We start from the raw sequence: 26,473 nt of genomic DNA, 5'->3' as shown, positions 1-26,473 counted from the left end.
ATTTCATAAGAAAGTATTAAAAGTATTAAAGTATTCCATCCATAACGAAACTAAGAAAGTTCTACAAACATGTTTATGACTAGCAGAGTACCCGTCCTTCGTACGGGGTTGGAATATAAGTATAAAATGCTTATTGCAGTTATACTCAAGCTTTGCGTTTGCAATAAGGGAGGAAACAGTTTGATAAAATTTGCTTTTTTAAATTTACAGTATTCTATAGTATTACACATCTACCATAGCCATAATGTTCTACCACTTCATCTAAACAATAGAGAAAAATAAATTATCAACAATTTGCAAAATATCACAAAATATTCATGAAATGAAAAACATAAACATAACTGTAAACAATCCTACTTTACAGTTCTCATTGCGAATCACAGTTTTTTTGTTGCTGCTTAGTTCATATTAGCAGTTTTCATAAATGCAAAAAAAATATAGTGCTGCACCCTGTTGGTAAATCTTATAACTTTTTAATGCTTTTCTATATCATAGAACCAACTTTTTTAGTTGAAACAGCTGACTAAATTCTTTAACTCCCTTTAAATATGAATACTCATAAGGTTAACATGGGGAATTACAGAGCCACTGGGGCGGAGCCCGAAAGGATTTTTGAGATAAGAATATGCCTATATGTTAATCGGGAATGTAAGTTATCATCATGCAAAATTTCAGCCCAATCCGTCCAGTGGTTTATGCGTGATTGAACTTCAAACAAACAAACAAACAAACAAACACACAAACTTTCACATTTATAATATTAGTAAGATAAGATAAGATAAGATAACCCAACCTAACATAACCACCGCAGCACGCTGTATAAGGGTGGCCTCCGGATAATATCAAAGTAGCATTAATACCGTACTTTTACTCTTGGCACAATGGGTTCGGCGCATTCCACTAATGTACTGTTGAAAATTGTATGAAATAATTGATTCATATTTAAAAGTATCTTTTACTAACTAAACTAAATCTGTGTACAACTTGTAAACAAATCAAATATAAACAATAACAATAATCACATAATAATGACATCGATCTGTCCACCTATCATCTACTATATCTATCTATACTATTATAAAGAAGAGGTGGTGTTTGTGTGTTTGTATGAGATAAACTAAGCTACTGAACTGATTGGACTCAAATTGGACAAAAATCAAGCTACCGCTCCGAGGATTAGAACTACCCCCCACCTTCGATATTGAACTAGTATCTGCTCCACGGGCTTTCAAAATTCTGAGGTGAGGGATTTTTAACTTATTTAATACGCAAGCAGGTTTTTCTGTGACATTTACTCCTCCGAAACTACTAAACCAATTGGCATGTTTTTGGTGTCATTTTTGGAAAGAGCGTAACGTGAAGTTGTGCAGGAAACTTTCTTTTTAGGGAAATAATTAGGGTGAGGCCCTGGGGCCCTTTACGGGTTCATATTTCTCCATAAGATTCATGGGAAACAGACATTGTTATGTAACTCCAGCTGTTGTCAGAAATTAAAAACGAGAAGAATAACTTATGTTAATTGTAAACATTATGTAATTTACACAACTATGTGTAGTAGGTTTATTTATGCAATTGATTATTGAAGTGAAGAAAAATTCTATAACCATAAGTTATAAAAATTATGTTATTGATATATTTTAATGTAAACAGTAGGGTAATTACAATGTAGGGCATACATTTTTGTAAAAATTTGATTGCTATTTGTTTAAAAAATTCAATCTACTTAACAAGTGTTTGGATTAAGCAGTATGGACTTTTGGTACATCTTCCCGTTGCGAATCACGGGCACAGCAGCTAGTTCCGTTTATTCACTAATTGTAAATAAATTATAACGTAAAGATATAATTGACAGTTGGTAGGAAGATGATTACACTAAACATGTCGCCAATTGTTTTCAGATAACGTATTATCTCGTCACATTATGGTATTTGGTAAGTGACTGATTAGTACAATTTTAAAGAAACGTGTCCAATATCATTCAAAACAGTGATTTGGATTGTTTTGTCTAAAAATCTTTCAAAAAGTATAATCCGACGACTAAATAAAATAAATTAATACAAGATATAGAATAGTTTTACCAACAGCAGAATATTAGTTTGGTTCTCTTTTGTGATTACTACGTGAAATGAAAACAGTATTTAGGTTGGAAATTAAAGGACAATCGCGATCTCGCAACTACGGGAAAGTGAACTGACCTGAGTGAGCCAACACCTCAATAACTGGAATGGTTGATGTGAAAGAAAAATCTAAGAAATTTCAGATTAAGTCCATTCGTAGAAACGTGCGAGGGGATAAACGGGACATCCCTGTATTCTGTTCCCTAATATTTCCTTTAAAGTTCCCAGTACTGACTGTTATGGGGTTGTTTATATTAAACAATTGGCCGAATACTTTGCACCAGGTGTCCACGTCTACATTTTACAACATGCATTTCGTTCAACCTTCCCAGAAATAATTCGCGGTTCGTTCCTGATTGTTTAATAATGAGGCATATTATGCTATTGTTCTAAATACATACGAGAGATATTCAAAAAGGCAAAAACAAAGAAAAAAGGTTTTGAGGTAATAACAAGCCTATATTTTAATCAGGAAAGTGTTATCATCATGCCAAATTTCAGCCTAATCCCGATGTGCCCAATGAATTGTTATTGAGTGATTGAACCCCAAACAAACACACAAACATTCATTTGTAATATTAGTAAAGTAGCACTGTACTTCAACGTATGAATCAGGCCGTAACTTGAAATAAACGCTTAGGCCAGTTACATTTTTAACATCCAAATGTAATATTATTTCGCCAAACACCGTTGATCAGTTATTAAACGGAGGCAACTGGTACCAAAAGTCATTATCTTGCGAAAAAAAAAAAAAACAATTTGTTTTCAAACAAAAATCAGTTTAACAAAAATAAAGGACTTTGGCTTTGACTTTTTTCAGGTTATAATCCTAAGTCAAATTTGTATCTAATCGTATAATGAAACTGCTTGATGCATAATTAAGGTTCAAATGAATCAGTAATATTATTTTAACCTATGTAGATACGATATCCTGCACATTGTGAAAATTGTTTAGTCGAGGATTCATTTACACATAAACATCATCATTATTTAAATATTTAATTGGCCAACACAAATGTTGTGATTATTGTTTTGAAACTGCTACACATCCGATATCATCAAGTTTAACGTGTCGTTGGATAGGTCGTGACATGTAAATTTGCCATAAAACAAAACACATTTGAAATTCCATCAGGGCTCTGCCCCAGTGGCCTTCAGCCAATTGAAAGCGTCAATATACGTGATTCAATTTATTTCATATCACGGACGATTAATTAATATCAAACATTAGAAATGACAAAATAAATGTAAAAATAAACGGTATCAGCATTCTGAAACATACTTTCTCCCATAAGCTTGTTAACATCCTATATCATGGGAAAGCGGTGATAGTATATAGTTCAAAATCACAAAAGCTGAAATAACTTTTGGACCATAATTGTTACAGCAATGGGGTGTTGTCAACAACCCATTGCTGTAACAATTATGGTCCAAAAGTTAGGTGTTGTACTATTTTTTTAAAACATCATTTGTTTATGTTTATAATCCATACCGGGTCTCTTCTAGTACTCGTGGTCTAATCACAGAATACCGATAATTTCACCCGAATTACCTTTTGAATTCAAGTGAATACAATTTTCTTTGCGTCTTGCTTTCGCAATCACCATTATAAAATGGCACAAGACTATCCCTGACTAACGCCGGTTTAAATGTATAAAATGCATGCTTTTCACACGTATGTTGCGTGCGCACGTGGTGGTAGGTGCGCATAAAAACTTATATATATATATATATATATTTATACGCCTAATGAAAAAAAATTGTTTATTCACTGGCAATTAAGTAAAATAACTATTCTATTTTTTTTTTTGGTATACGTTTTTATCATCTCATATTAATACGCGAGGACTGTGTTTTGTGAACACTACTCCTCCTTTATTTGTGGACAAATTTCAACGTTTAAGGGGTTGGTGTTAAAGGATTCGGACCAATTCGTAGTTTTGCATTAAGGTTTTAGAATTTAAAAGTTCCTACCCTTAAGGGCGTGAGACCCTTTTAAATGTCGGGTTTTCACCATGTTAATAATTGTATTACCCACGTATTACCTATCAATCTTTCTTCCGAAAATAAACTAAAATGTCCAGATATGCTATTTAAGAGTTAGGTACATTAACTTTCTCTAAATTAACTGAATCAAAGTACCAATATATTTAATGCTACAGAATATAAATCCAACCGATTTATTTATTGATAAATCCAACCGCGAGATGGTGGGTTGTCGAGGTGGCACGTTGTCGCCTATGAGCGAGGTGGCGCGTTGACGGCACCGAACACTGAGCGTACACGTCAACCCGCCACCTCGTAAAAGAGTGGTGGCGGGTTGACAGGGTGGCACGTTGTCGCCTACGTACGAGGTGGCGGGTTGCCGACATCGAACATGGAGCTTCACGACAACCCGCCACCTCTGATAAAAACTGGTGTTGGCGTGTTGTCGTGGTGGCATGTTGTCGTGGTGGCTCATTGACTTGAGTGTGTACGACAACCCGCCACCTCGGAAAATTGTGTGGTGGTGGGTTGTCGTGGTGGCCTGTTGTCGAGGTGGCGGGTTGACATGTACGTACACGTCAACCCACCACCTCGGTTTTTTTGTGGTGGCGGGTTGACGCCTCTGACCAAAACACCGAGGTGGCGGTTTGACGTGGTGGCGCATTGACAGCGACCCGATCCGGTGACCTTCTGATTCGTATTCGAGCACTATAAGCATTCAGCCTCCCAGGTGTAGTGACATAGATTAAGAAATAATTACAGAAACAACCTGATGATTAATTGATCTTAATAGAGGGTTGATCATGGTGACATGTGCTGTGAAAAAAACACTAAAGTTTAATCATTATAATGAAGAAAAAATTACTAAATAGAGACAACTCTAGTACTCTAGAGAATTCGGATGAATATATTATAACTGGAGTCACTATATGGAGCGAGGGTTGAACACTAGAGAAAAGTGTGCCATCAAGAAATAACCCCAATTGATTGGTTCGAATATGACAGCTATCCAATCAACCGTTCAGACAGGCCAACATAACAACACGAAAAACTTTAAAAAAAACCGGCAAAAACAGTGGTACGCCTTTTAAACACAGAGTGGGGACTCCAGTTACAATAAATTATTGCTCAGTCAAGTGCTCTAGAGACAATGACCTTATTTGAATCGAGGGCTTACAAACAATTATCATATCATAGTCATAGTCAAAGATAAAACATACCTGTACAGTAGACTCCCTCTTGTGCTCTTATCCGGACTCCTCGGGACCGAGGCCAGTCCGGATAACGGGTTTGCCGGTTAAACCGACGTCCCTAAAAATTTGTTAAAACGGACTGTTTACTGTGATATTCGACCTAAATTTATGAGAGCATTATATTTAGACACGTGATCACTGGTCTCAAATCTTTCCCACGAGAACAGTTGTTTCAGTACTGCCCACTTCCTGCCAATCTAGTCCGGTTAAACCAATGTGCTGATAAAAATTGTCCGGTTAAAGAGATATCATTTCCGCCGAGTGTAGTCCGGTTAAACCGATGTCCGGTTAAGAGGTGTCCGGATAAGAGGGAGTCCACTGTACATTTATTTGTTAGTTTATGATGAATCATACATACTCTTGAAGGGAGTATGTTTTATGGTTTTATTCTATGATGATATTAAACCAAAATTTAAACTCTATGCAGTTTCGCTGTTACGTTTTCTATTTTAAAATTCTACATGTAGACTAACTTAAGTTTTATCGTCAGAAAGAACAATTTCAATACAAATTGAGTTAAAAATGATAATTTTATTCCAAAAAAGTTATTGATACATATTATTTTCTAATAGTATTAAGTAATTCAATGAAATTACGTTTCACTGATCACCGAGGGAGTATGCTCGTATCTTGGAACAGCCCTACTAGTTGTTCTGTTTCTGTGCTTCTGTCTGCTCTCTGCAGGAACAAATTTCCAAAAATCTCTAAAATGGGTGTGTGTTGTGTTTGTTGAAGTGTTTATTTATTAACTGTCGTGATTAGGCGTTTGTTGACAAGGATGTGTTGGAGCTTTTGATATAGTCTACAATATTTAACAAGGTAAGGGCCACATTATATTAACATTTAAATTCATGTAATTTTGTATTTTTATTACGGTATAGAATGAATGATTGCTTCTCTTCCTTCGACCCTTTTTATAGCTCTTAGCGCTATCTTATGGCTTATTTGTTTATACCATTATCATAAAATTGCTTTCGGTCTATCGTTCTCTTACTTAGTCTCATGTCAAAATAGTGGGAAAAATAAACAACAATAACAACAACACAGGGGTTGTCAATTAAATGAATCTCAGATTATAGCAAGTCCTAGCCTAAATCTTTGCGCATATTTTTTAGATTTCTTAGGCTTAGTAGGTAAAGACCTAACATTCATTGTTGACTCAATCAATTATCAATTTAGATGGGGTGCCTCCAAGGTGCGTAGGCCCTAGGCTATTTTAAGCCAAATATGAGTGAAGGATGACGGATGAGTGTAGGCCTAGAACGAATTGGGATGAACTTTGTAGATTTTTTACTGGCTAATATCAGCTGTACGATTAGTCAGGATTAATTCCTTATTTAAAGCCCAATGATCAGAGACAGTTGGGTCCAGTTTCGGGTACACTTCCATATCTGTTGGCACAAACAACCGATGAGTAATATCGATCGATATATCGATTATTTATTATTCTAGGCCTATATATCGTTTGGTTAGTTAGGTGTAACCTAACAAACCAAAGATAATCGAATTAAACAATCGAATAGGCCTACCTTATCAATATTACTCATTCGGTTTGTGCCAACAGATATGGAAGTGTACCCCCAGTTTCAAACCATCAAAAGGCTAACTCAAGTTTTCAGGCCTAGCGTACCTAAACTTACTTAGGCTACTTTTCTCAGGAACAAACCGGTGACCTTTTTAATTACATAGGCGAGCACTAAAGTTATACGGTCATTGTTATATACATTTGTCTTTCATTATAGCCTTAGCTAAATGCTGCTTTTAATGTGACCTAACATAGCCTAACTTAGCCTACTTGCTACCTTACAGTAAGTTAGCCTACTTCAAAACTTATTTAATATGTCCAGCTGTTCTGAATCTTGAATCTGGATCAAATCTCTGACAACTGGACCTATGCTATGAACGACGGATGGAGGACCGATTCCGGTTAGCCTAATTTGATTACATTACAGTAACTTAGGCCTACCCATAATGTGTTTTGGTTAAAAAAATATTTTGGCCGTTTTGGTAATTTTTTGTTTCTATTGTTGTGTTTTATTGGGAAAAGGATCTTAATTTTTGGAATCAGCGTTGAATTTAGAGTAGGATGTAAAAAAGAAATTCAAGAATCGGGTGCAAACCCCAAAATGCATATCCTACTACCGTGTACTTAACTTGTAAACATTGTTTCAAATTGGGATTTGCATAGATTTTGTCAGCAGACAAGATAAGTTGAGATGTTAGGTAGGCAATAGGCCTACATAAAATCTTGCAATTAAGAATTAAGGATTACATCAATGCAATTAAGGATTTGAATCAAAAGTAGACTGGAGGTTTCTTCCAAAAACTTAGCCTAACTTAGATGGTACACATTGATGGTTCATATTTCATCCACTACCTAGGCCTAAGTGTACCAAAATTATCACAATCGGCAAGCTGTAAGTTAAGTTATGTTAAAGAAAATCTGTACATAACTTAAATGTAAGCTAACAAAATTTATAGCAAAGCCTACAGTATTTAACTTTTATTACTGTAACCGAAATAGCCTTTATGGTTGGTGTTTAAAGGTTGGTTTTGGGGAAAAGTTGGGGAATTTTTTATTTCCCTTTACTTATCTAAAGCCAAGGGTTGATTGAGGAGTGTACTTAGGTCAGTTTTATGAAAACAACTCCAAAATGCATTACCGCAGCAAATTAGTCATACCAAGTGCTCGATTTGCGGCGTTACGGCGGACTTCTCTTTTGGGGAAAAAAATCTGCATTAGGTACTAATCTCATTAAATAGGCACACTGAGTGCCTTATACGCACAATAAGTTCCGGCACCTCCTTACATCCGTCGCTGTTGCTGGTATTATTGATGTTTCGTTTCTTGCTGAGCGTTCTGGTTAGGGGAAATCTGATTTAAAGTTGTGTTCTACAGTAATGTACCCCCATCCAAATTGTTGTAGTGTTCCTTCTTATTTTATTTTAGACGTGCTAAAGCTAACAAACTACCTAATCTGGTTACTACCAGATTACTGTGTCAATGCCATTCTTCATGAATATCGTAACCTATTATACTTAATAGGTTACGATATTCATGAAGAATGGCATTGACACAGTATTCAATAAACAAACACGCCATTTTATTATTACAAGATGAAAAATGGACCTTTCATTTGTACACAGTTTTTGACCAACCAAGATGATTGTGTGTCTACTTGGTTAGTTGATGTAGGTAGACTAACAATTACATAACCTTAACTGTAATATTTTTTAACAAACTATAGGTACCTAGGTATATGAATGTAAACAATAATGGCAGTTTTGAAATCTTATTATCTCAAAACAAAACATTACATATCATTTGGAAATTTTAGTAATATTTTTGAAAGTAGGCCTAGTATTAAGTTAAATGTAAATAGGTAGACTACTTCAAATTAGTGGCTACACAAATTAGTGGTGTTGAAATTAAAATAATGTGATAAAATCATATTTGCATAAACTAGAGTGGCCGCGTAACGCAGAGCTTCTATTTTGGTTGCAGTTGATGGGCCAGAGCCGGACGACCACTGCCTCAGATAGGCCCAATCCACCACACGGACTACCTGCAAGTTAGACGACCTGCTCGGCAAATAATAAGTACCGTATTGTATATTAGTTAAAAATGGCAAATAAGAAAGAAACTGACTTTGAAACGAGATCTGATGATGAGGAGGAGGAGAAAATCCGGCTGCAAAGACCGTCAGGCGAGGCCTCGTCTCGATCTTTGAGATTACGTTTGTCTAGGCCTCAGAGTGAGGAGGAGGATGATGACTACGGAAACGGAGGTGAAGAGGAGGAGCTGAAAAAAACAATCATGATAGGAAGTTCGTATCAAGCGACAATTCCCGAAGGGTTGTGTAAATACGATGATGCCTTGCCATATGAAAATGATGACAAATTGCTTTGGAACCCAGATAAGCTGACAGATGAGGATATAGAGTCGTATCTGGTAAAGGCTCAGGAGCCGATATTTAGTAATGCTCAAGGAGTTCATGCTATCCCTACCGGAGCTCATACAAGAGACGATGAGCAAGCGTTGTATCTCCTACTGCAATGTGGGTACAATGTAGATGAGGCACTACGTAGGCGAAGACTAAACGCCATCCCCACCTCCGACACAAGCAGTTTGTGGTCTGAGGAAGAATGCCGCAACTTTGAAAACGGCCTACGAGCTTTTGGTAAAGATTTTCATCAAATTCATCAAGATAAGGTAAGAACGAGATCTGTTGGAGAACTGGTACAATTTTACTACCTTTGGAAGAAAACGGAACGACACGACATCTTTGCCAATAAGGCGAGGTTAGAGAAGAAGAAGTACACTTTGCATCCTGGAATAACGGACTACATGGATAGATTTTTAGAAGAACAGGAAAGTGGAATAAGTTCCGAGCAGAGAGATAGAAGTGCTTCTCCGAATCATTCTCTGAGTGCGAGCGATTCTAAACGGAAGCAACATATCGAAGATAAGAAGGAAAGTGCTTTAGCAAAAGAAAGCACATCAGGCAGTGTTGAAATTACTGTAACTAAAACAACTTCCTCCACTGTTAGCCCCAGTAAAGTGGCAGTCCCGTCTGCTTCGGCCACGATCACTCAATGAACTGTTTATGCAAATATGGTTATAAATCAGAGTACAAATAGTCTTATTTTATATCTATAGATTGACTTGTAGCTGAAACTTGCACAATATCATAACTATTAATTCACTATAATTAAAATAAAATAGGCCTATGCCTTTTCTTCTTATAACTTTATTTCTTTTACCGAATAAATTGTAATTGGTCAATAAGTTCTCCTATTGATAAGACCTGAGTGTAAGTTATTTTATTGAATAATAAACGTTGAGAAAACAATGCTAACTGCTGTAATTGTAGCCTATAATTTTTCTGTAAAATTTTTTACAACTTTTAAAAGTTGATTTTCTCATTTAAGGAATGTATTCGCAATGCAACCTAAAAACTATATTCTGCCATAAATTGGCATTACTGTATTTGTAATGCAATAGACTCCTCGAACACAAGGCCGCGGCGTTGGTGTGTGACAACATATCAGCCGGCCTGTTAACATGGCATTAAGAGGAATAACAAATGTGTTACATAAACATAGCACAGACGCTCCATCATCTGTTTCCGTAGGTTGAAAGTGCAGCATTGCCACTGCCTTGTATTAGAGGAGGCCATGGTAATCCTGCAGTACTTTTTGCAGCAGTTTCAAACATTTTAAATTATAGAGATATACAAAAACTTGGTTTTGTAATACCATGCAGAGGAAAAATATTTAGGGTATACAAAGTTTATTTTGGTATGACTATTCCTATGTCTTAAAATCGTATCTATTATAGATTGCAACTATGGACGAGATAACTTTGATGTAGACGAATATTATTTGTAAATCATTAATCAAAACTTTGAATACAAAACAAAGTTAGAATATGTTGTAACCAAATCTACTCAAAATCTAATGTATTAACCACAGAGAAGGGAGAATTCACAGAGGAAAAATTAAATGGTACACTTAGATGGTGTCTAGGGCAAGTCCAAGACTGTTTCCCTTGCTCTCATGTAGTACAATGCTCATAAGAATTTCCGCACAGTGTTCGCTGCTCGGTCTCCTCTTTGCTTAAGTATATTTTCGGCAAAACATGCCAGATCTGAAAGTGCACGGTAGGCCCTAAGTGTTTCCTCTGTACCTTACTTCTCTATGATCTAATATAAAAACTATTACCAATGTTATGAAACATATTACTGAAAATCAAAATTAAGACACAATAATACTAAGATTATGGAAAATAAATTATTACTGAAGTGTGTGCTTTAAAATTAATATAGTCATATATAAAATGGGGTTTACATATTATTTTTTATTTTATTTGATAGGGTTAAGCAGATATTCTACCACAATACCTATTTTTGTATTCATTTTTAATCGTGTTCCAAAATTTTAGCTTATATTTTAACAGTGTAGTTTATTAAAAATATTTTAATTAGGGCCTATTGTTTTATAATTATCGTTTGTATAGGTTTAGTTATTAATAGTTTTTAAATTAACATAATACTTGTTGGGGTTTCACTAAGTATGTAAATAATCAAGTCTATTAACACACCAGTTACTAATTTGTTTTATTACGAACTTCAACCGTGACGTGATTGAGCCATGCAAATACTTATGAAGTTAAACGGGGCAAAGCCCGTGGGTACAGCTAGTTGTAAATAAAAATGAAATAATAAGTTACTAGAATATTCATGCGTCTGGGCATTCTGTGGCCATGCAGCATTGCAAAACACATTTTTAGGCCTAAATCAGTTAAAAGTACTCTTATGAAGCTATTTCAGAAAAGATTTGTAGGTAAACCTTTTCACATTTTTGATTAGGCTATTGCAATGTTTTATTTGTCCTCACTAGCTATTTTGTAAATTGTCAAGTTGTCATACTGGTGTGTTAAAAATATTTTTACTGTTACATTACATCATATCACAGTATACTGTAAATCTTTCACATCCGATCTCACTGTAAATATGTGTATCTACTCAAAGCAAGCGTTTGTCAAAAATATTTTAAATAAACATTTTTTACCAATTTGTGTGATTTGTAAATCTGTAGTCCTACAACATCACCTGTGGCTAAGAACCCATGTATAAGTTTTTTTCTTTAAGAAACCCTACGCCAGATGTAATTTATTTTAGAAAATCTATAGGCCTACCCAAAGTTGGTTGAAAAAACATACCTAACCATATATTGAGATTCACTTTGATAATTTTATCAGTTGATTCCAACCTAAAAGTCAAATCAAATATAGTAAACTAGCAAATTTTACAGTTATATAGCATTTAATCTGCAGGTATCTAGAATGAGGAATCAGTTATCTGTCAAATGAAGCCTTGGGGGGTGTTTAGTCACTGTAGCTGGGCAATGAGCAATGTTATGGGCTATTGACCTGGTAATGACTTAATGTAGCATGAGCTTGTCACACTCAACCATGTTAAACAGCTAATTGTCCAGCTGATCACTCATAAATGCTGCAATGCCTCATATCTTAATGAGTTTATCAACACTGAAGGCTGGAGTGTTGTGGTTATTCACAATTTTGAAATTTTCTCACTGTACTTTGTTTAAACTGTTGACTTCCCATCTATGAACCAGCTGTAGTCAGTAGGTACTCAATGGAGAAAAAAATTCTTAAAGTGTTACCTAGTTTGGGAATATTAGGAAATTCTAGTGCAGAGATAAATATGTTTCTCAGCTAAGATAGATGGGTAGCTCAGTTGTTATAGTGCTCGCCTGGTGGTCATCGGTTCGCTGAGAAAAGTCAGTAGCTTTTTGATTGTTTGAGTCAACATCGATGTTTTTCTATCGATGCTCATCCCTAAACTGGACCCAGCTTGGTCATTGGGCTTTCAATAAATGGTCTCGACTAATGAAACAGCTGGTTTTAGTCAGTAACAAAGCTACACAAGGCATTCTACACTCATATTTGGGTTAAAATACACACATAGGTGACATCCCAACCTCAAATGAATATGAATTTGGTTTGAAGACTTAAGATAGTTTGTTGAATGTCCTGAACAATGTGATAGAAATTATTTTATTTACGATTGACTTTTGATGTGGTTGGATAAGTACAAAAAAAAAAAAATTATCTATATAATAATCGTAAAACACAATAAAAAAATATTTTGTAACTGTCACTGAAATGACAGTTATAGTGTGTTATAGTGTTGGAATTGTTTGTTACATATAACTAAAATAATTTACAAATACTACTACTTTGTCACTTATAGGCCTACTATAATTACTCTTCAGATTCTAGTAACAAAACTTTCATAAAATCCCTACACTCACACTACTAATAAATATTACTATTCAATATATTGTTTGCATTTTTACAAAAGTGCATTTCCTTGCATAACAAAACCAATAACATCATAAGATTTTTAAGTAAGGTAAGGTTAGTAGCTTGCATCAGGGGGAAGAGGAAAATATCAGAGATTTGGCCCTTACTGTAACGGCGCACTTACCCTACAATGGTGAAGAAGCTGTTATCCCCTTCTACACTCACCCTCAGGACAGTGTTGTATGAACATTGTCTCGGACATTTTACACTGCACGTTGATTTCTTACGGAACAGATTATACTAGATGTTTTGTCAGCGAGACTGCTTGCTGTTCCAAGACACACTATGACATTGTCACATCGTCTGTACACTTAGCTACATAGTTTATATTCAATGGAAACAACATGAAATTTAAACATTTACGATTGTTAGGCTCTCCAAGTATTCGTTTCTTGAATCTTTGATCACGATGTGTTTTTCCTAATCTTATCACCCACACATGATACCAGTTGATGTGTCAAAGGAATCAAAAGGAGCTCGATAATGTAGGAAAAACTTGTTTTCATACATCCTGTGTACTGGGACTAAAGGAAGGACTATTTTTAGTTAAAATACTTCACAAAGTACATCGTGAGTGTAAGGGTCCTGACTCTTGTAATTGACATTCTGTTTTAGTGTTTCCAAAATAAGTAATTCCCGTAAAGGTTCAATTAAACAGTGTACATCGTGGAAATGGAGAAAGTGACACATAGGCACATAGGCTTCCTGTGACACTGTAATTTCTATAACAGCAAAAAAAAAAAAAAACTATTTTGTCTGTATCTAAAGATTATTTATGTCCAGTTTTCTTTTTGTAATTAGGTGCTCCCTGGAGATCCAACAAATCAAATATAGTACTATACGATATTACAAGAGGGTATATCGTGCACTTAAATATGAAAATAAAATATATGAAGTTAGTAAATGAGTAAATGAAGTAAGTGTCGTGGGTTCGGATCCTGGTCACTGCCACTAACTTTTATCAGTACAGTTCACCTTTGTACTGTACAGGCTCACCCCTTGCTTTGCTGGATACGTTCCACGCACAGAGTTGTAGTCTATGTGGACGGGCAAATGCAAGGTTAAAAGAGGCCGCCAACCTCTTTAAAAAAAAAAAAAAAACTAATAATTTGTAATGTTAAAAAAAAATTAGATTGTAGACTCGCTCATACCAAAGAGTTACTTACCTACTAGTCAGGTTACAACTATCGATAAAAGTCTATTCAAAATCCATTTTCATCAACAGTTTTGTCTCCTGTTTGCCATTTTAATTTAAAAATTGATCTGAAGTAATCAGCTGTTACCAGTGGCAGATCTAGGACCATGTCAAGGGGGTGCTAACGGGTGGGGGGGGGGGTCCCAAAACAGGGGGGTTTGGGGGTCCTCTCCTGAAAAATTGCTATTTTTGAAGCCACTTGGTGACTTTTTAAAGCCATTTTCAACTTCTTTAACTGGGTCTAAAAACCTGACGTTGCTTTATATTTTGAAATGCATGTTTTAATTTATATTTCAAATTTCAAGGGTCCAAGGGGGCTTTAGCCCCTATAGCCCCCCTTGGAACCGCCACTGGCAGTTACATTACTCCACATATAAAAATCTTTATAAAACAAGTTAGTAGGAAACCCTGTGTTTTCTTTGAAAACAACCACTGAAAATAAATAAAAGGTTTAAGGGACAAAGCCCTAAATTTACCATTGGTCCCTGCACTAGGTAATACCCTTTAAAATGACACCTCAATCGTGAAAATCGGTTTATTAGTAGTACAGGTAAAAAAGGGATGTCACAGTCACAGATAAAAATCTGTATTGTAATAAGTACATAGAAACAGATGATACGCATAATAATTATTTGAGTAATTTTCTAAATAAAAAGTAAGTCTTTTTTCACAAACTACTGGTTGACTATAAATGCTAAGTTTGACTCCCAAGTACCTAATGCAGTTGTTGTGTCGAAGTTGGAAGTTTGCTGTAAGTTTTGGGATACTCAAAAGTTGTGAAGTGCCTTATTTATAAGTCTGCAAGGGGTTTATTTCCTCTAAGACCATTAAAAGGTAAAAATGTGTTTTTTTACATTTATTCCAACGCATAAGCAAATATAAAAATAATTATAAAAGATACAATGATTTGGGGATATGCTGGAAATTGAACCCCGTCCCTCTCGCATTAAAGTCTGACACGTTAATCACTAGTCTAGGAAGACACCAATTTTAAGCAAATATGTTCATTTGACAAAATGCAGCTGTATTCCTAAAGGTGATTAAGACATTTAATATATACAGATTAGGTAACGGCTATTCTATGTTGTTAAGCTATTATTATTTTTTTTTAGAGGCTTAAATGCCTATTAGAAATAAAATACTCCTGAGACGATATCAAACAATTTTTAGAATTAAATAATTATAAAAATTAAACAGTAACACTATAATTTATTTGTTTGTAAACACAGTTTTTTAATTACTGGTATTTGTTTGCTCTACATAAACATCGGTTAAATTAAAAATTTACTATAGGGACAATTTTTTTATAATTCCATTTTTAAATCAATTAATAGGGGGTATTAAAGAAATCTTGCATATGAAAATATTATTATTCCATATAATTAAGACGTTTGATAGATTTTAACATTTTAAATAAACCCATATTATGTCAATTTTAAGAATTACATAAGTAGTAAAAAGTAACGGTAAAACTAGAATTTGTTTGTTTAGGGAAACAGTTTTATTCTTACTATCAGTTTGCTCCACATGAAAATTGATTGATCCATACATAAACTGTGGGCAAATAATCTTGAAACCTCGTTCATGTTCATGATAAGTACCTACGAATAGTTCGTATTTCAAATTAGATTCCTGTTCAATCACATTTCTATGCGAAAATATCAGTTTCTATACATAATAGTATGTCATTATCTGGGTTTAAGTCATTGTGTGTAGTGTTGTGCTGTCCTACTCCCTACTACACTTCATTCACACTACCGTATTGATCGCCAGCCCAACTCCCCGCCCCGTTTTCAAATGTTGACAAAGATTTGGTCCAAATATCCGCCCTTCTCGATGTTAAACAGATGCATATTCTATTTCCATAACGTTTTTCATTCGATATTTCTTTTGAGGTTGTTTTTTTTATTTTTTGTCAAGAAGATTTTAAACTGTGTTTATGTTGTTTTTTTCTCTATATACTGAAGTCCTAAGATTAAGTAGTTTATTTATTATTTTTTTCTTATACAGTTTTAACATTTTGGATGATTTGTAGTATAGGAAAGTAAAATTAATTGAACACATTCACATTTTTAGTTAGCCTGAATGATTGTATTTGTTTCAATATTTTCACGGTTTTGTGATTGTAAGTGTATAATTTATGACACTGTTTTGTAAGTTGTGCTTCAAAATGCATAACCCTACATTATTGTTTAGTTATCATCAGCACGGTATCCTAGCTTTAATACAACCTGATGTGGAAAATGCATTTCCACAATAATGATAATCGTATTGCTTACTTTATTACAATGTAGTATTAGTTTAGTAAGTTTGTTAAATGCTAATTTTTACAATACCAATTAGCTAACCAACTCTTGCGTTTGATTATGCCAATGCTGTATCTCTTTTTATTATGTAATTCATCATGTTGCGATCATAGTGTGATATATAATTTTCCTCACGATTACTAGAAAAATACCGGTATGGATCATAAACATAAACAAATGACGTTTTTGCCCCAAAAATAAACATTACCTATTTAACATTGCTTAAATGGAACTGCCGAAACATATGTTCAATGCTATTAGTATAGGATTCGGGCCAACAACGTCATTTGTTTATGTTTATGATCCATACCGGTATTTTTTCTAGTATTCGTGATTTCCCTACAACAAAATAGGGACGCCACTTTGGTGCGTATTTTAGCCCAAATATGAGTGAAGGATGAGTGTACATAATGAAGTGAAATGCATGTTGTAGCTTTGTTACTGACTGGATACTCAATAGCCAAAGCTATGACCAGCTGTTTCATCAGCTGTTTGATTAAAAGCCCCATGATCAAGGACAGCTGGGTCTATAACTTTTCTCAGTTTCGGAAGCGGCAACCTTTTGAATACTATGCCCTAATTCAAAATATTTTATGAAAGCTATTCAGATTTTCCTAGTGTTTTGCGTGCGGGAGAGACAAGACATGAAACGGTCACCGCTGGCCACGTAATTTGTAAGGAACAGGAAACCCTTATTGTATCAATTATGGAGATACCCCGCAACATCCGAGTGTCGTCTAGGTACAAAAACGCCGGCGGAACTGTCTAATGGCGACCAGCTACAGCGGCAGTCAACCAGTACAGTGATGGACCAGGACCACACGCGTGTAAAGAAAAATTTGAGCATTATGAAATATCCAGATCAAACTGTTAAGCGTTTCTCTGACCACGCAAAGTATAGTAGGCCTACGAAGTGTCAATCGCCAAGATACCAATCAAATTTATTCTAGGTTCCATTTTCTTTGAGATTGAATTTTATTGGGTTGTATCTCGTAAAACATCAAGTAATTGCGATTTTTTGCTCGAAAGTTATCTAAAAGTAATTAATGAAGATGATTAGTTTACTGCATTAAATTCGTTCATAAAGTCATCGGGTAATTAAATATGAAGATAAATTGGGTTGTTAAGGGTTTTTGCTCGTAAAATAATTAATTTCTTGAAAAAACTGCGTACTAAAATCACTGTTATTTTCATACTCTACCAACGCAGACTATTCCACGTTATTCGAAAAAATTGCAGAATTTTAAATTGGTTGGTTATGTAATTTAAACTCTTGGGTGAATTTTAATCCTATTTGCTAGTAAACAAATTTTAGGTCACAATGTCTTTTCCTAGAAATAAACTTGGCAACAATTATGAGTAAAAGTAAACTTCAGGATGTGTCAGATACAGTGGAACCTCGATAACAAGACGCTCGATAACTTGTCAACCTCGATAAAGAGTTCATCATAAATCCCCTAGGATTTATTTCACCCTCAATCACATAGCAGACCTTGATAAGAAGTCAACCTTGATGATTTTCAACCCAATCCCCGTGAGAGACTTGTTATCGAGGTTCGTACAACCAACACAGGTAGAACGTTGTTAAGTACGGATGTATTTAAATGACACCGATGTTTTGGGACACCCTGTGTTACATCAGCTGGTTAAATGAAATCCTTCTGCAGTACACGTGCGGCAGTTTAACACTCAGTCGTCATCCTGGATATAAATAATTCTCCAGACCCCCTAGCGACGATCACGACGCGGAAGTGTATAACGACTGTATCATGTAACAAGAGTGTCTTGAAGATGTTTGATAAAATACTTGGAATTATGCGTTTGATAATATTCTAAACTATGCAACACATCTCTTCGCCTCGTTCTTTGGAAGTGTGTTTTTGTTTTGGCAAAATTTCAACCGATTTGACTATTTGGCTGAGGGATTTTAGTGCTTGCCCTATCAAAAGGTGGTCTGAATACTGTGAAAAGTCAGGAGATTTTGGGTTCGAAACTGTACCTAGCTGTTCCTGATCGCTTACATGATCCTTGCCAAGGAAACAGCTGATCGTAGTCAGCAAAGCAACACGGATCGCCTCATTCCATTCTACACTCATCTTGCATTCGTAACAAATCCGTTAACAAAATTAAGGCAGTTTAATGGGAAGGCTTTCTGGGTGTTCCACCAATTTTTTAAAACAGCTGTCAGCTGTTGTTTCAAAGTTGGGGTGAGGCGAAAGCAAGGGATGGAATCGCTTCCTTCTCAAACCACCTAAATTTTGTGAACGGAATTTGAGTTTTTCACCTTCTAATTATAATGAACCATGTTTCTTTAATAATCTGGGGTTTAAGTAAGATAGAATTCTTACAACTTCCCACATAAACTACTCAAAAATCCTCAAAATTCTATCATTGCCCCCCCCCAAAAAAAAACCACCCCTCCCTGTTTTACAATATCAGTTTACAACTATAAGAGTGCATCGTGAAAATATTTTGTCCGTGTCGAAAGACGGTGAATCTCGAGGTAATGTAAACAACCAAGCCCCGAGTGTGTTTACAGAAACCGTATACGACGGGCTACCAATTACGCGCGACTCCCAGAGCCGAGACAAAAGACCCCTCGGTTTCACACCCCGCTGGTCACGAGGGGCGTAATTTTCTTTTGGGCCGAGATTAAAAAAGCCCGCCACAATCACGAGTCGTAACGAGTGTAGGAATCAAAGAGAGAAGGAATGAGACGTCGATCTTGAGATATTACTGTTGTGACTTTATTGAAATGATGTAGTTTGTCATGTGTTATAGTGTAAGCAAATGCAGGTGGTAGTGTGAAGCTTTTGGTGCTGGAAAGATACATTTTGACGAATTTATGATAGAATATTGTGTGAAAAGAAGAAAAGGGAATGATACGTGGAGTTTGAGAGAAGATTAGCCTAATGTTAATTTGTTTCGAATCTTAAAATTGGGCAATTGTTCACCTATTAAATGGAGTAGCCTATGTATCTAGGGTAATGTGAGCTGTTGCAGCGGTTGCAATGATGCCAAGTCGAATTTAAGAGTTGATTTACTCCTTAATTAATTATCTTACCAGCTTGTGCCGTGGGCGGACTCGCTTGCTGAGATTCCTTCCCGTCAAGTTCAGCTGGTGAACTCGTTTGTAGAGTTTAGTTTCTCTGTATACATGTTGTGTAGATTAGATTACTCAAAAATTTCAAATGTAGCAAGTAGCTTACTTAATCCCTTAGCTAATGATGAATATGTATGGAAAAGTATTGACGTAAATGGCCTTTGAATACGTCTGGAAAATTATTTGATAACACTCAAAACACGGAGTTTGTGGGGATAGATTATTTTATGGGGTATAAAAATAGCTGTCAATGTTTCAATATTTCTAGAAATGTTTTAGGGTAGTTATTTGAATAGTTTGATGAAATTGGTTTCAACTACTCGAGTTCACAGTGCAGGAGAACCTCGATAACAAGAATCTTAAGATTATTAAATACGTTTCGTTATCAAGGCTTGTTATCGACTTTTTATCGAGGTTTTACAATTTGATAGATTTTCACTGCGAGTGCGGTAGGTTTTGATCTAGCCTAGCGGTTGTTGAGTTTAGTTCCCGAGTTTGCCGTCGGCGCCACCGTCGCTACGTGTTGCGGCTGCGGGCAGGATCTGAACTGAACTGAGAAACAGAGAAATGAGAAATCGTCAGTTCGCTGTAGAATTTCGTTCCACCGTGTCACTAGGGGCGGGCCGAGGTGTAGTGAAGTGAGGGATTTGTAGAAATTTTATACTTTTATAGATCAAGTGACAAACGTTTGACGTAGGTTATTTGTGTACATTTGTGGATATAAGTTGCTGACGTTTTGGCTCAATCAGAAGGTGAGTTTAGAGATAACCTAATCATTTTCACTGTTTAGAAAACTCAGGTTACTTTTCAAAGAGTTAATCATCTGTAAATAACGGAAGGTGTTTTAAGACATCTTATATTATATACATAAATATTGTCGATGCTATATCCATAGGTTGCACACAAACGTGTATTAATTTGTGATGATAGTTTGGATTGCCCTCTACACTTGTCGATATCGTATTGAACATTGTTATATACTATTTGTTCCTAAAACGTAACGATTTCTTACGACCATTATATTGTCGAGTAATCGACTATAATTAGAAAAAAAAATACTTTATCGATATAAGAGTTAGTCTTCAATACTTAACTCACCAAGACGTCAATAAACTCAAATGTAAACATTGATTATTGATTTACAATTTTCATTAGATTACTAATGCAATGAGTATATTAGATGCATACTGTAAATTTGTTTAGCATTGTTATTGTTCAGTGTTTAAGCTAGTTTCTGGATAATTCAAAATCCATTAGATTTTAAAGCCATGTAGTTTTCTTGTGCAACGTCCTTGAACGAACACTATTATTGTTGACCTAAGCATTTAAACCCTATAAAATTGATAACACTTTTACGAAATTCGTATTCAGTTCATTACTTATTGTTACGTGAATGCTTAACCTAATTTGATAATATCTCTTCCAAACTGCTTTTCCCTAACACTTTAAAGATCCAATGAATCCTCGATAACAAAACCGTCGATAACAAGTCACCCTTGATAAAGTGATATTTTCTAATCCTCTGGAATTTATTCTACCCCCTAATCACATGTTATTGAAACCTCTCGATAAGAAGTCAACCTTGATAACAAATCTTGTTTAATAATGCCCATGGGAGTCTTGTTATCGAGGTTCAACTGTATAATTACACTTCTCTCGATCTCCTCTAATTAGAAATAATATTGCATAATACCTCTTGAATTTCCTTTTATCATTTACATTTATTATTTAAGTTGTATTTACTATAGTGATCGTCAACATTCTTAACGTTAAGAAACATAGGCTAGTCGTACAGAGGGATGCAGGTTACAATAGGGAAAAGCCAACGAAAAGCGCGGTACGGTAACCCCAGGATCAAGTAACACAAGTTATGACCTCATCCTTGGAGTAGCACTATTTCAACAAAGTTGGGGTTTGTCCCAAATTCACATCCTAGACCTAGGTCAAAAAGCTAGGGCCCGGAAATGTTACACTTTAACACATTACGGCTAATCCTTGAGCGTTGCGACATAATCACTTAGATAAAATCCATTGGTGATTGGCGGGATTTGAACCTGGGACATATGTGGCCGAACTCCTGCGTTCTTCCACTATAGGCTGTATGATGGCACTTCGTCTACTTGGGCGTTCTGCATGTCTTATAGCGTTGGTCAGTCCTCAGGTAGACGGGTCGGTGGACAGGTTTTATTATACAGACTGTAGACCCAGAGAACCTTTAAACATATAGTGACCGAATTCTTGCGCTCTTCCACTATAGGCTGTATGATGGCAATTCGTCTACTTGGGCGTTCTGCATGTCTTAAAGCATTGGTCAGTCCTCAGATAGACGCCAGACGGGTCCGTGGGCAGGTTTTATTATACAGACTGCAGACCCAGAGAACCTTTAAACATAGGTAACCGAAAACTTGCACTCTTCCACTATAGGCTGTATGATGGCACTTCGTATACTTGGGCGTTTTGCATGTCTTATAGCATTGGTCAGTCCTTAGGTAGACGGGTCGGTAGACAGGTTTTATTATACAGACTGTAGACCCAGTCTTTAAACATAGGTGGCCGAATTCATGCGCTCTTCAACTATAGGCTGTATGATGGAACTTCGTCTACTTGGGCGTTCTCCTATCTTAAAGCGTTGGTCAGTCCTCAGGTAGGCGGGTCGGTGGACAGGTTTTATTATACAGACTATAGACCAGCTCGTTCCCCAATTCACCAAAGTCAAAACGGGTTTTAGAGGTTTATTATACATTGTAAGCTATAGTAAGTTTTAGTTTCGTCTGCATTCTGTAGTTTGGCCATTACTACACGTGCTGTATGCTGTGGCAATGTACGTCACCGCGAGTGCTGCTTCAGTGACATAAACTCTTAACTGCCTCTGGTCCGCTCCAAACGGCAGTTACGGCAATATTGCTCTCTCATTTATTGTCTTGGAAAATATATGGCGGCAACATGTCTCTTGGGACTTGCTCTTCAAGTCGCCAAGTATCTTCTCTCAAGAGTTCAATATTTAGTCCAAGCAAACCATGCATGCACATGTCTTTTCTTACTATAAATTAAAAAAATTATTGCGTACAAGAAAAACACGCAAAAACAAATGAAAACAGAGGAAAGGCAAAAGAAACCACTTTATGTACAAATACCGATGAACTCATAAATATGTTCTTTTTAAAATCGCTACTTACAGTGTTTTTGGGGATGGTGAAAAAATCACCAGAGAATAGTGGATTTTGCAATCAAAGTTCGCTAAGATTGTTTTATTTTAATTTAGAAGACGTCTGGATCAAGGCTGTACGAACGATGTGGTTTAATACTTATACAAAGTGACTTTAAAACTTGACTAATTTAATTTATTGTTTGGGGTTTGTTTATTTAAAATTAACCTAATTTTAGGAAGTGGGTTAAAATATGTTAATTTTTGCAGATAATGGCCCAAACCCATTGGTTTAACCCGTCCAAGAGGTCAACGTTTGAAAAGTTGTTGAAATACCCTGGATTTAAAGTCAGGTTATTTCGCAGTCAAGGTTTGTTTGTCAAACTACGTTAAGACAATACAACTGCTGTGTTCAGCGAAAAATCTTGTAGTCAGCTGTTTGATGCTAATTGTAAGAATGCGTGGAAAAACGTATCAGCTGATTAGATGGTTGGATTGGATATATCAGCTGTGTCTGATTTGTTATCAGAAGTTTGCCGGTTTCGATAATGAGAAGTCTGTAGCTTTTTGATGGTTTGTGGACCTACTACTAGATGGATGTACTAGTCGAGAAACTGCTGATCTTAGTACACCATGTGACAAAGGTACCATTTTTTCAAAGCTGTTTGCTTTGCCCTCTCACAGATTTTTAAAATATTTAATTAATCATTGATGTTGGATACGTTTATGGTGATATAGATTTACAGTAATTTAGCATTCATTGGTGTTACAGGGCCCTTAAACGATTGAGAATCCTTTCTGTTTTAGTACTTAAGTGATATGATATACTTCAATTTGTAATAATATACTTTTTTTGCTTTCAGGTAAAATCTGACTCTCCTTTACCGACCCTCTTTGTAAGTATAGTAAGTAAGACAGGTTGGGAAAATTAAGGTATGAATTGATATTTTAATTACGGTTTGATCTTCAAGTAACATTTTTGAGTGTGATTTTTATTTAGTAAAATTTTTGCACACTGGATAGTAGGGATACCATACGACTTTTAAAAATATTTAAACTATCTCGTGGAATCGGAGAAAGGATGCAATTTCTTCTCCCGTGAATAATTCTCTGAACCCCTTTTTGATCTTTTAGGTTGCTGGTACCGTCGTACCTACGTATGTGTCTGTTTGCCCACAAGGTTATCATCATTATCATTTTTAACCCAAATATGAGTGAAGGATGAGTGTAGAATAATGTGAGATGATCTGTGTAGCCTTGTTACTGGTCTTCAGCTTTTTCATCAGTCAGGATAATTTATTTAAAGCCCAATGATCAGGAACAGCTGGGTCCAGTTTCGAACCTTAATGTTTATGACTTTTCTCATAATCGAACCTGCGACCTCTTGATTGTTAGGTGAGCACTATGAACACTCAGCTATCCAGCCAGTTATTTATTAGGTTATTATCAACCACCCTTCAGTCCAAAAGTCTAGTTTCTTCACAGATGTTACAGACGTTACACCTGAAACACAAAAATCCATTTAGAAACTTGCAACTCCTACTTGATAAGCTAGTTTACTGTATGCAAGCTTCAGCAACTGTGTGCAATGAATTGTGCAAGGTTTGCAAGTTTGAGCGCATGTATACAATGCATTGTGCAAGGTTTGCAAGTTTGGGCGCCTGTATGCAATGTTTGCAAGTTTGAGCGGATGTATACAATGCATTGTGCAATGTTTGCAAGTTTGAGCGCCTGTATGCAATGCATTGTGCAATGCTTGCAAGTTTGAGCGCTTGTATGCAATGCATTGTGCAATGTTTGCAAGTTTGAGCGCCTGTATACAATGCATTGTGCAAGGTTTGCAAGTTTCAGCGCCTGTATGCAATGCATTGTGCAAGGTTTGCAAGTTTGAGCACCTGTATGCAATGCATTGTGCAATGTTTGCAAGTTTCAGCGCCTGTATGCAATGCATTGTGCAAGGTTTGCAAGTTTCAGCGCCTGTATGCAATGCATTGTGCAAGGTTTGCAAGTCTGGGCGCCTGTATGCAATGCATTGTACAAGGTTTGCAAGTTTGAGCACCTGTATGCAAGGTTTGCAAGTTTGAGCGCCTGTATGCAATGCATTGTGCAAGGTTTGCAAGTTTGAGCGCCTGTATGCAAGGTTTGCAAGTTTGAGCGCCTGTATGCAATGCATTGTGCAAGGTTTAGGTTGTGGTAGTTGCGGCAATTTTCTAGTTACGGACAGTAGGAAGTGGACTATTTAGCTCAATCACACCGAGCCGTCTCCAATGTCCCTCCGTCCGGTCCGTCCCCCGAGATTTCTATATTCAAAGAAAAGACAATTTAGGATTAAATTTCCACTGTATTTAGGGCTGACGGTGATCAAGCAAAGTGATTTGACCTTGGTTGATTCTGATTGAATAATCCCTGAGGGTCCATCTCAACGATTAGAGGATTCCCTTCAAAAGTTTCTTAGAACCAGCGTGATTGTTGAAAACTGTTGAAAACGTTAAATTAAAAATCCATGTCCAGATGGTTTTACCTCTATGTTATTTGTCTTCTTGGCAAGTTTAATATTTCCTGAAGATCTTTCTACCTTTTTTGACCTGAATTTAAAAGTCAGTACGGAGCTTGATAAGAACAAAGACCTCAGTATCTCTTATCAGAGAGACAATAAAGTTAACATGTGTGTAAATAGTCTGATTGCAATTAAACTCGTCTTCTTACCACGTTTATTAGTTTATGGTTCTAATGGGCTGAGGGATTTTTGCACAGTGTAAAAACTAATCCATGTTATGTCATAATGTGTAAATGAGATGGTAAACAGTTTAGGTGTATGCATATAAAAATAGCAAAGATTATTTGTAAGAAAACTAGGATCGAGCCTCTATTTTTGTCAAACGAGACACGTATGTCCAAGCGTATTCAATCGTGGCCGTGAATCTTAAGATAATGATCTTGGTAAGATTTGTTCAGCGGTTGTTAAGGAGGTATAACGGCACTCTTTGGTGTGTTGATCAAAATGTTTGATCAAACCTCAGAAAAGAGAGAACATTAATGTTCAATATGATTGATCAATGTGATGGTTTGAATAAATGAAGGCATCTATTATATTATTAAAGTGATACAATCAAATTTTATGTAAACGGTTATAAGGCCATTTACAAAAAAAAATATAGGCATATGGCATATCAAAATGAAGCTTAGAGTGTGTAGATTTTCCGAAGTATTGATATGGACAAACTCCCTAAGGGCTCTGCCCCACAGGCTGATTTCCTAAGGGCTGCGCCTTGCATGTTTTGGAAGTTATTATTCGATTAATTTAGTGAACAACAGCTGGCCAATGCAATTGACAATATAGTTTGTTTGTTTACATTTTTTGTTTACTTATTTAATTATTTACTTTTATGTTCTTAAAATAAGTGCGGCGAATGGACAGTGAAGCTATTTCTAGCTGTTTGATACAATTGAGTGATTAAAGGTGTTCGAAACACGATG

The 26,473-nt window shown here is 35.9% G+C and overlaps 2 protein-coding genes across 3 annotated transcripts in view; both read left to right on the top strand.

The window, feature by feature from the left end:
* Nucleotides 1–6,007: 6,007 nt before the first annotated feature.
* The window catches only part of LOC129005686 (FERM, ARHGEF and pleckstrin domain-containing protein 1-like), a 93,831-nt gene continuing 73,365 nt past the window's right edge, over nt 6,008–26,473 (top strand). Inside the window, exon 1 of one of the 2 annotated variants that reach the window (XM_054434650.1) lies at nt 6,008–6,175. The gene's annotated coding sequence lies outside the window, so the exon portion shown is untranslated. Of the gene's footprint in view, nt 6,176–20,445; nt 20,604–26,473 lie in introns of those variants that run through there. The other variant, XM_054434651.1, reaches the window with a different exon arrangement.
* On the top strand, nt 8,982–9,956 carry LOC129005661 (mesoderm induction early response protein 1-like). The gene has a single exon (XM_054434620.1). The coding sequence runs from the start codon at nt 8,982–8,984 to the stop codon at nt 9,954–9,956; it is 975 nt and encodes a 324-aa protein (XP_054290595.1).

This window comes from Macrosteles quadrilineatus, unplaced genomic scaffold (genome assembly GCF_028750875.1).
Source record: "Macrosteles quadrilineatus isolate MER2022 unplaced genomic scaffold, UCM_ALF_1.0 Scaffold_30__1_contigs__length_1495292, whole genome shotgun sequence".
Classification (NCBI taxonomy): Eukaryota; Metazoa; Arthropoda; class Insecta; order Hemiptera; family Cicadellidae; genus Macrosteles; species Macrosteles quadrilineatus.
Note: the sequence above shows the minus strand (reverse complement) of the source record. Positions and strands in the feature narration are given on the sequence as shown.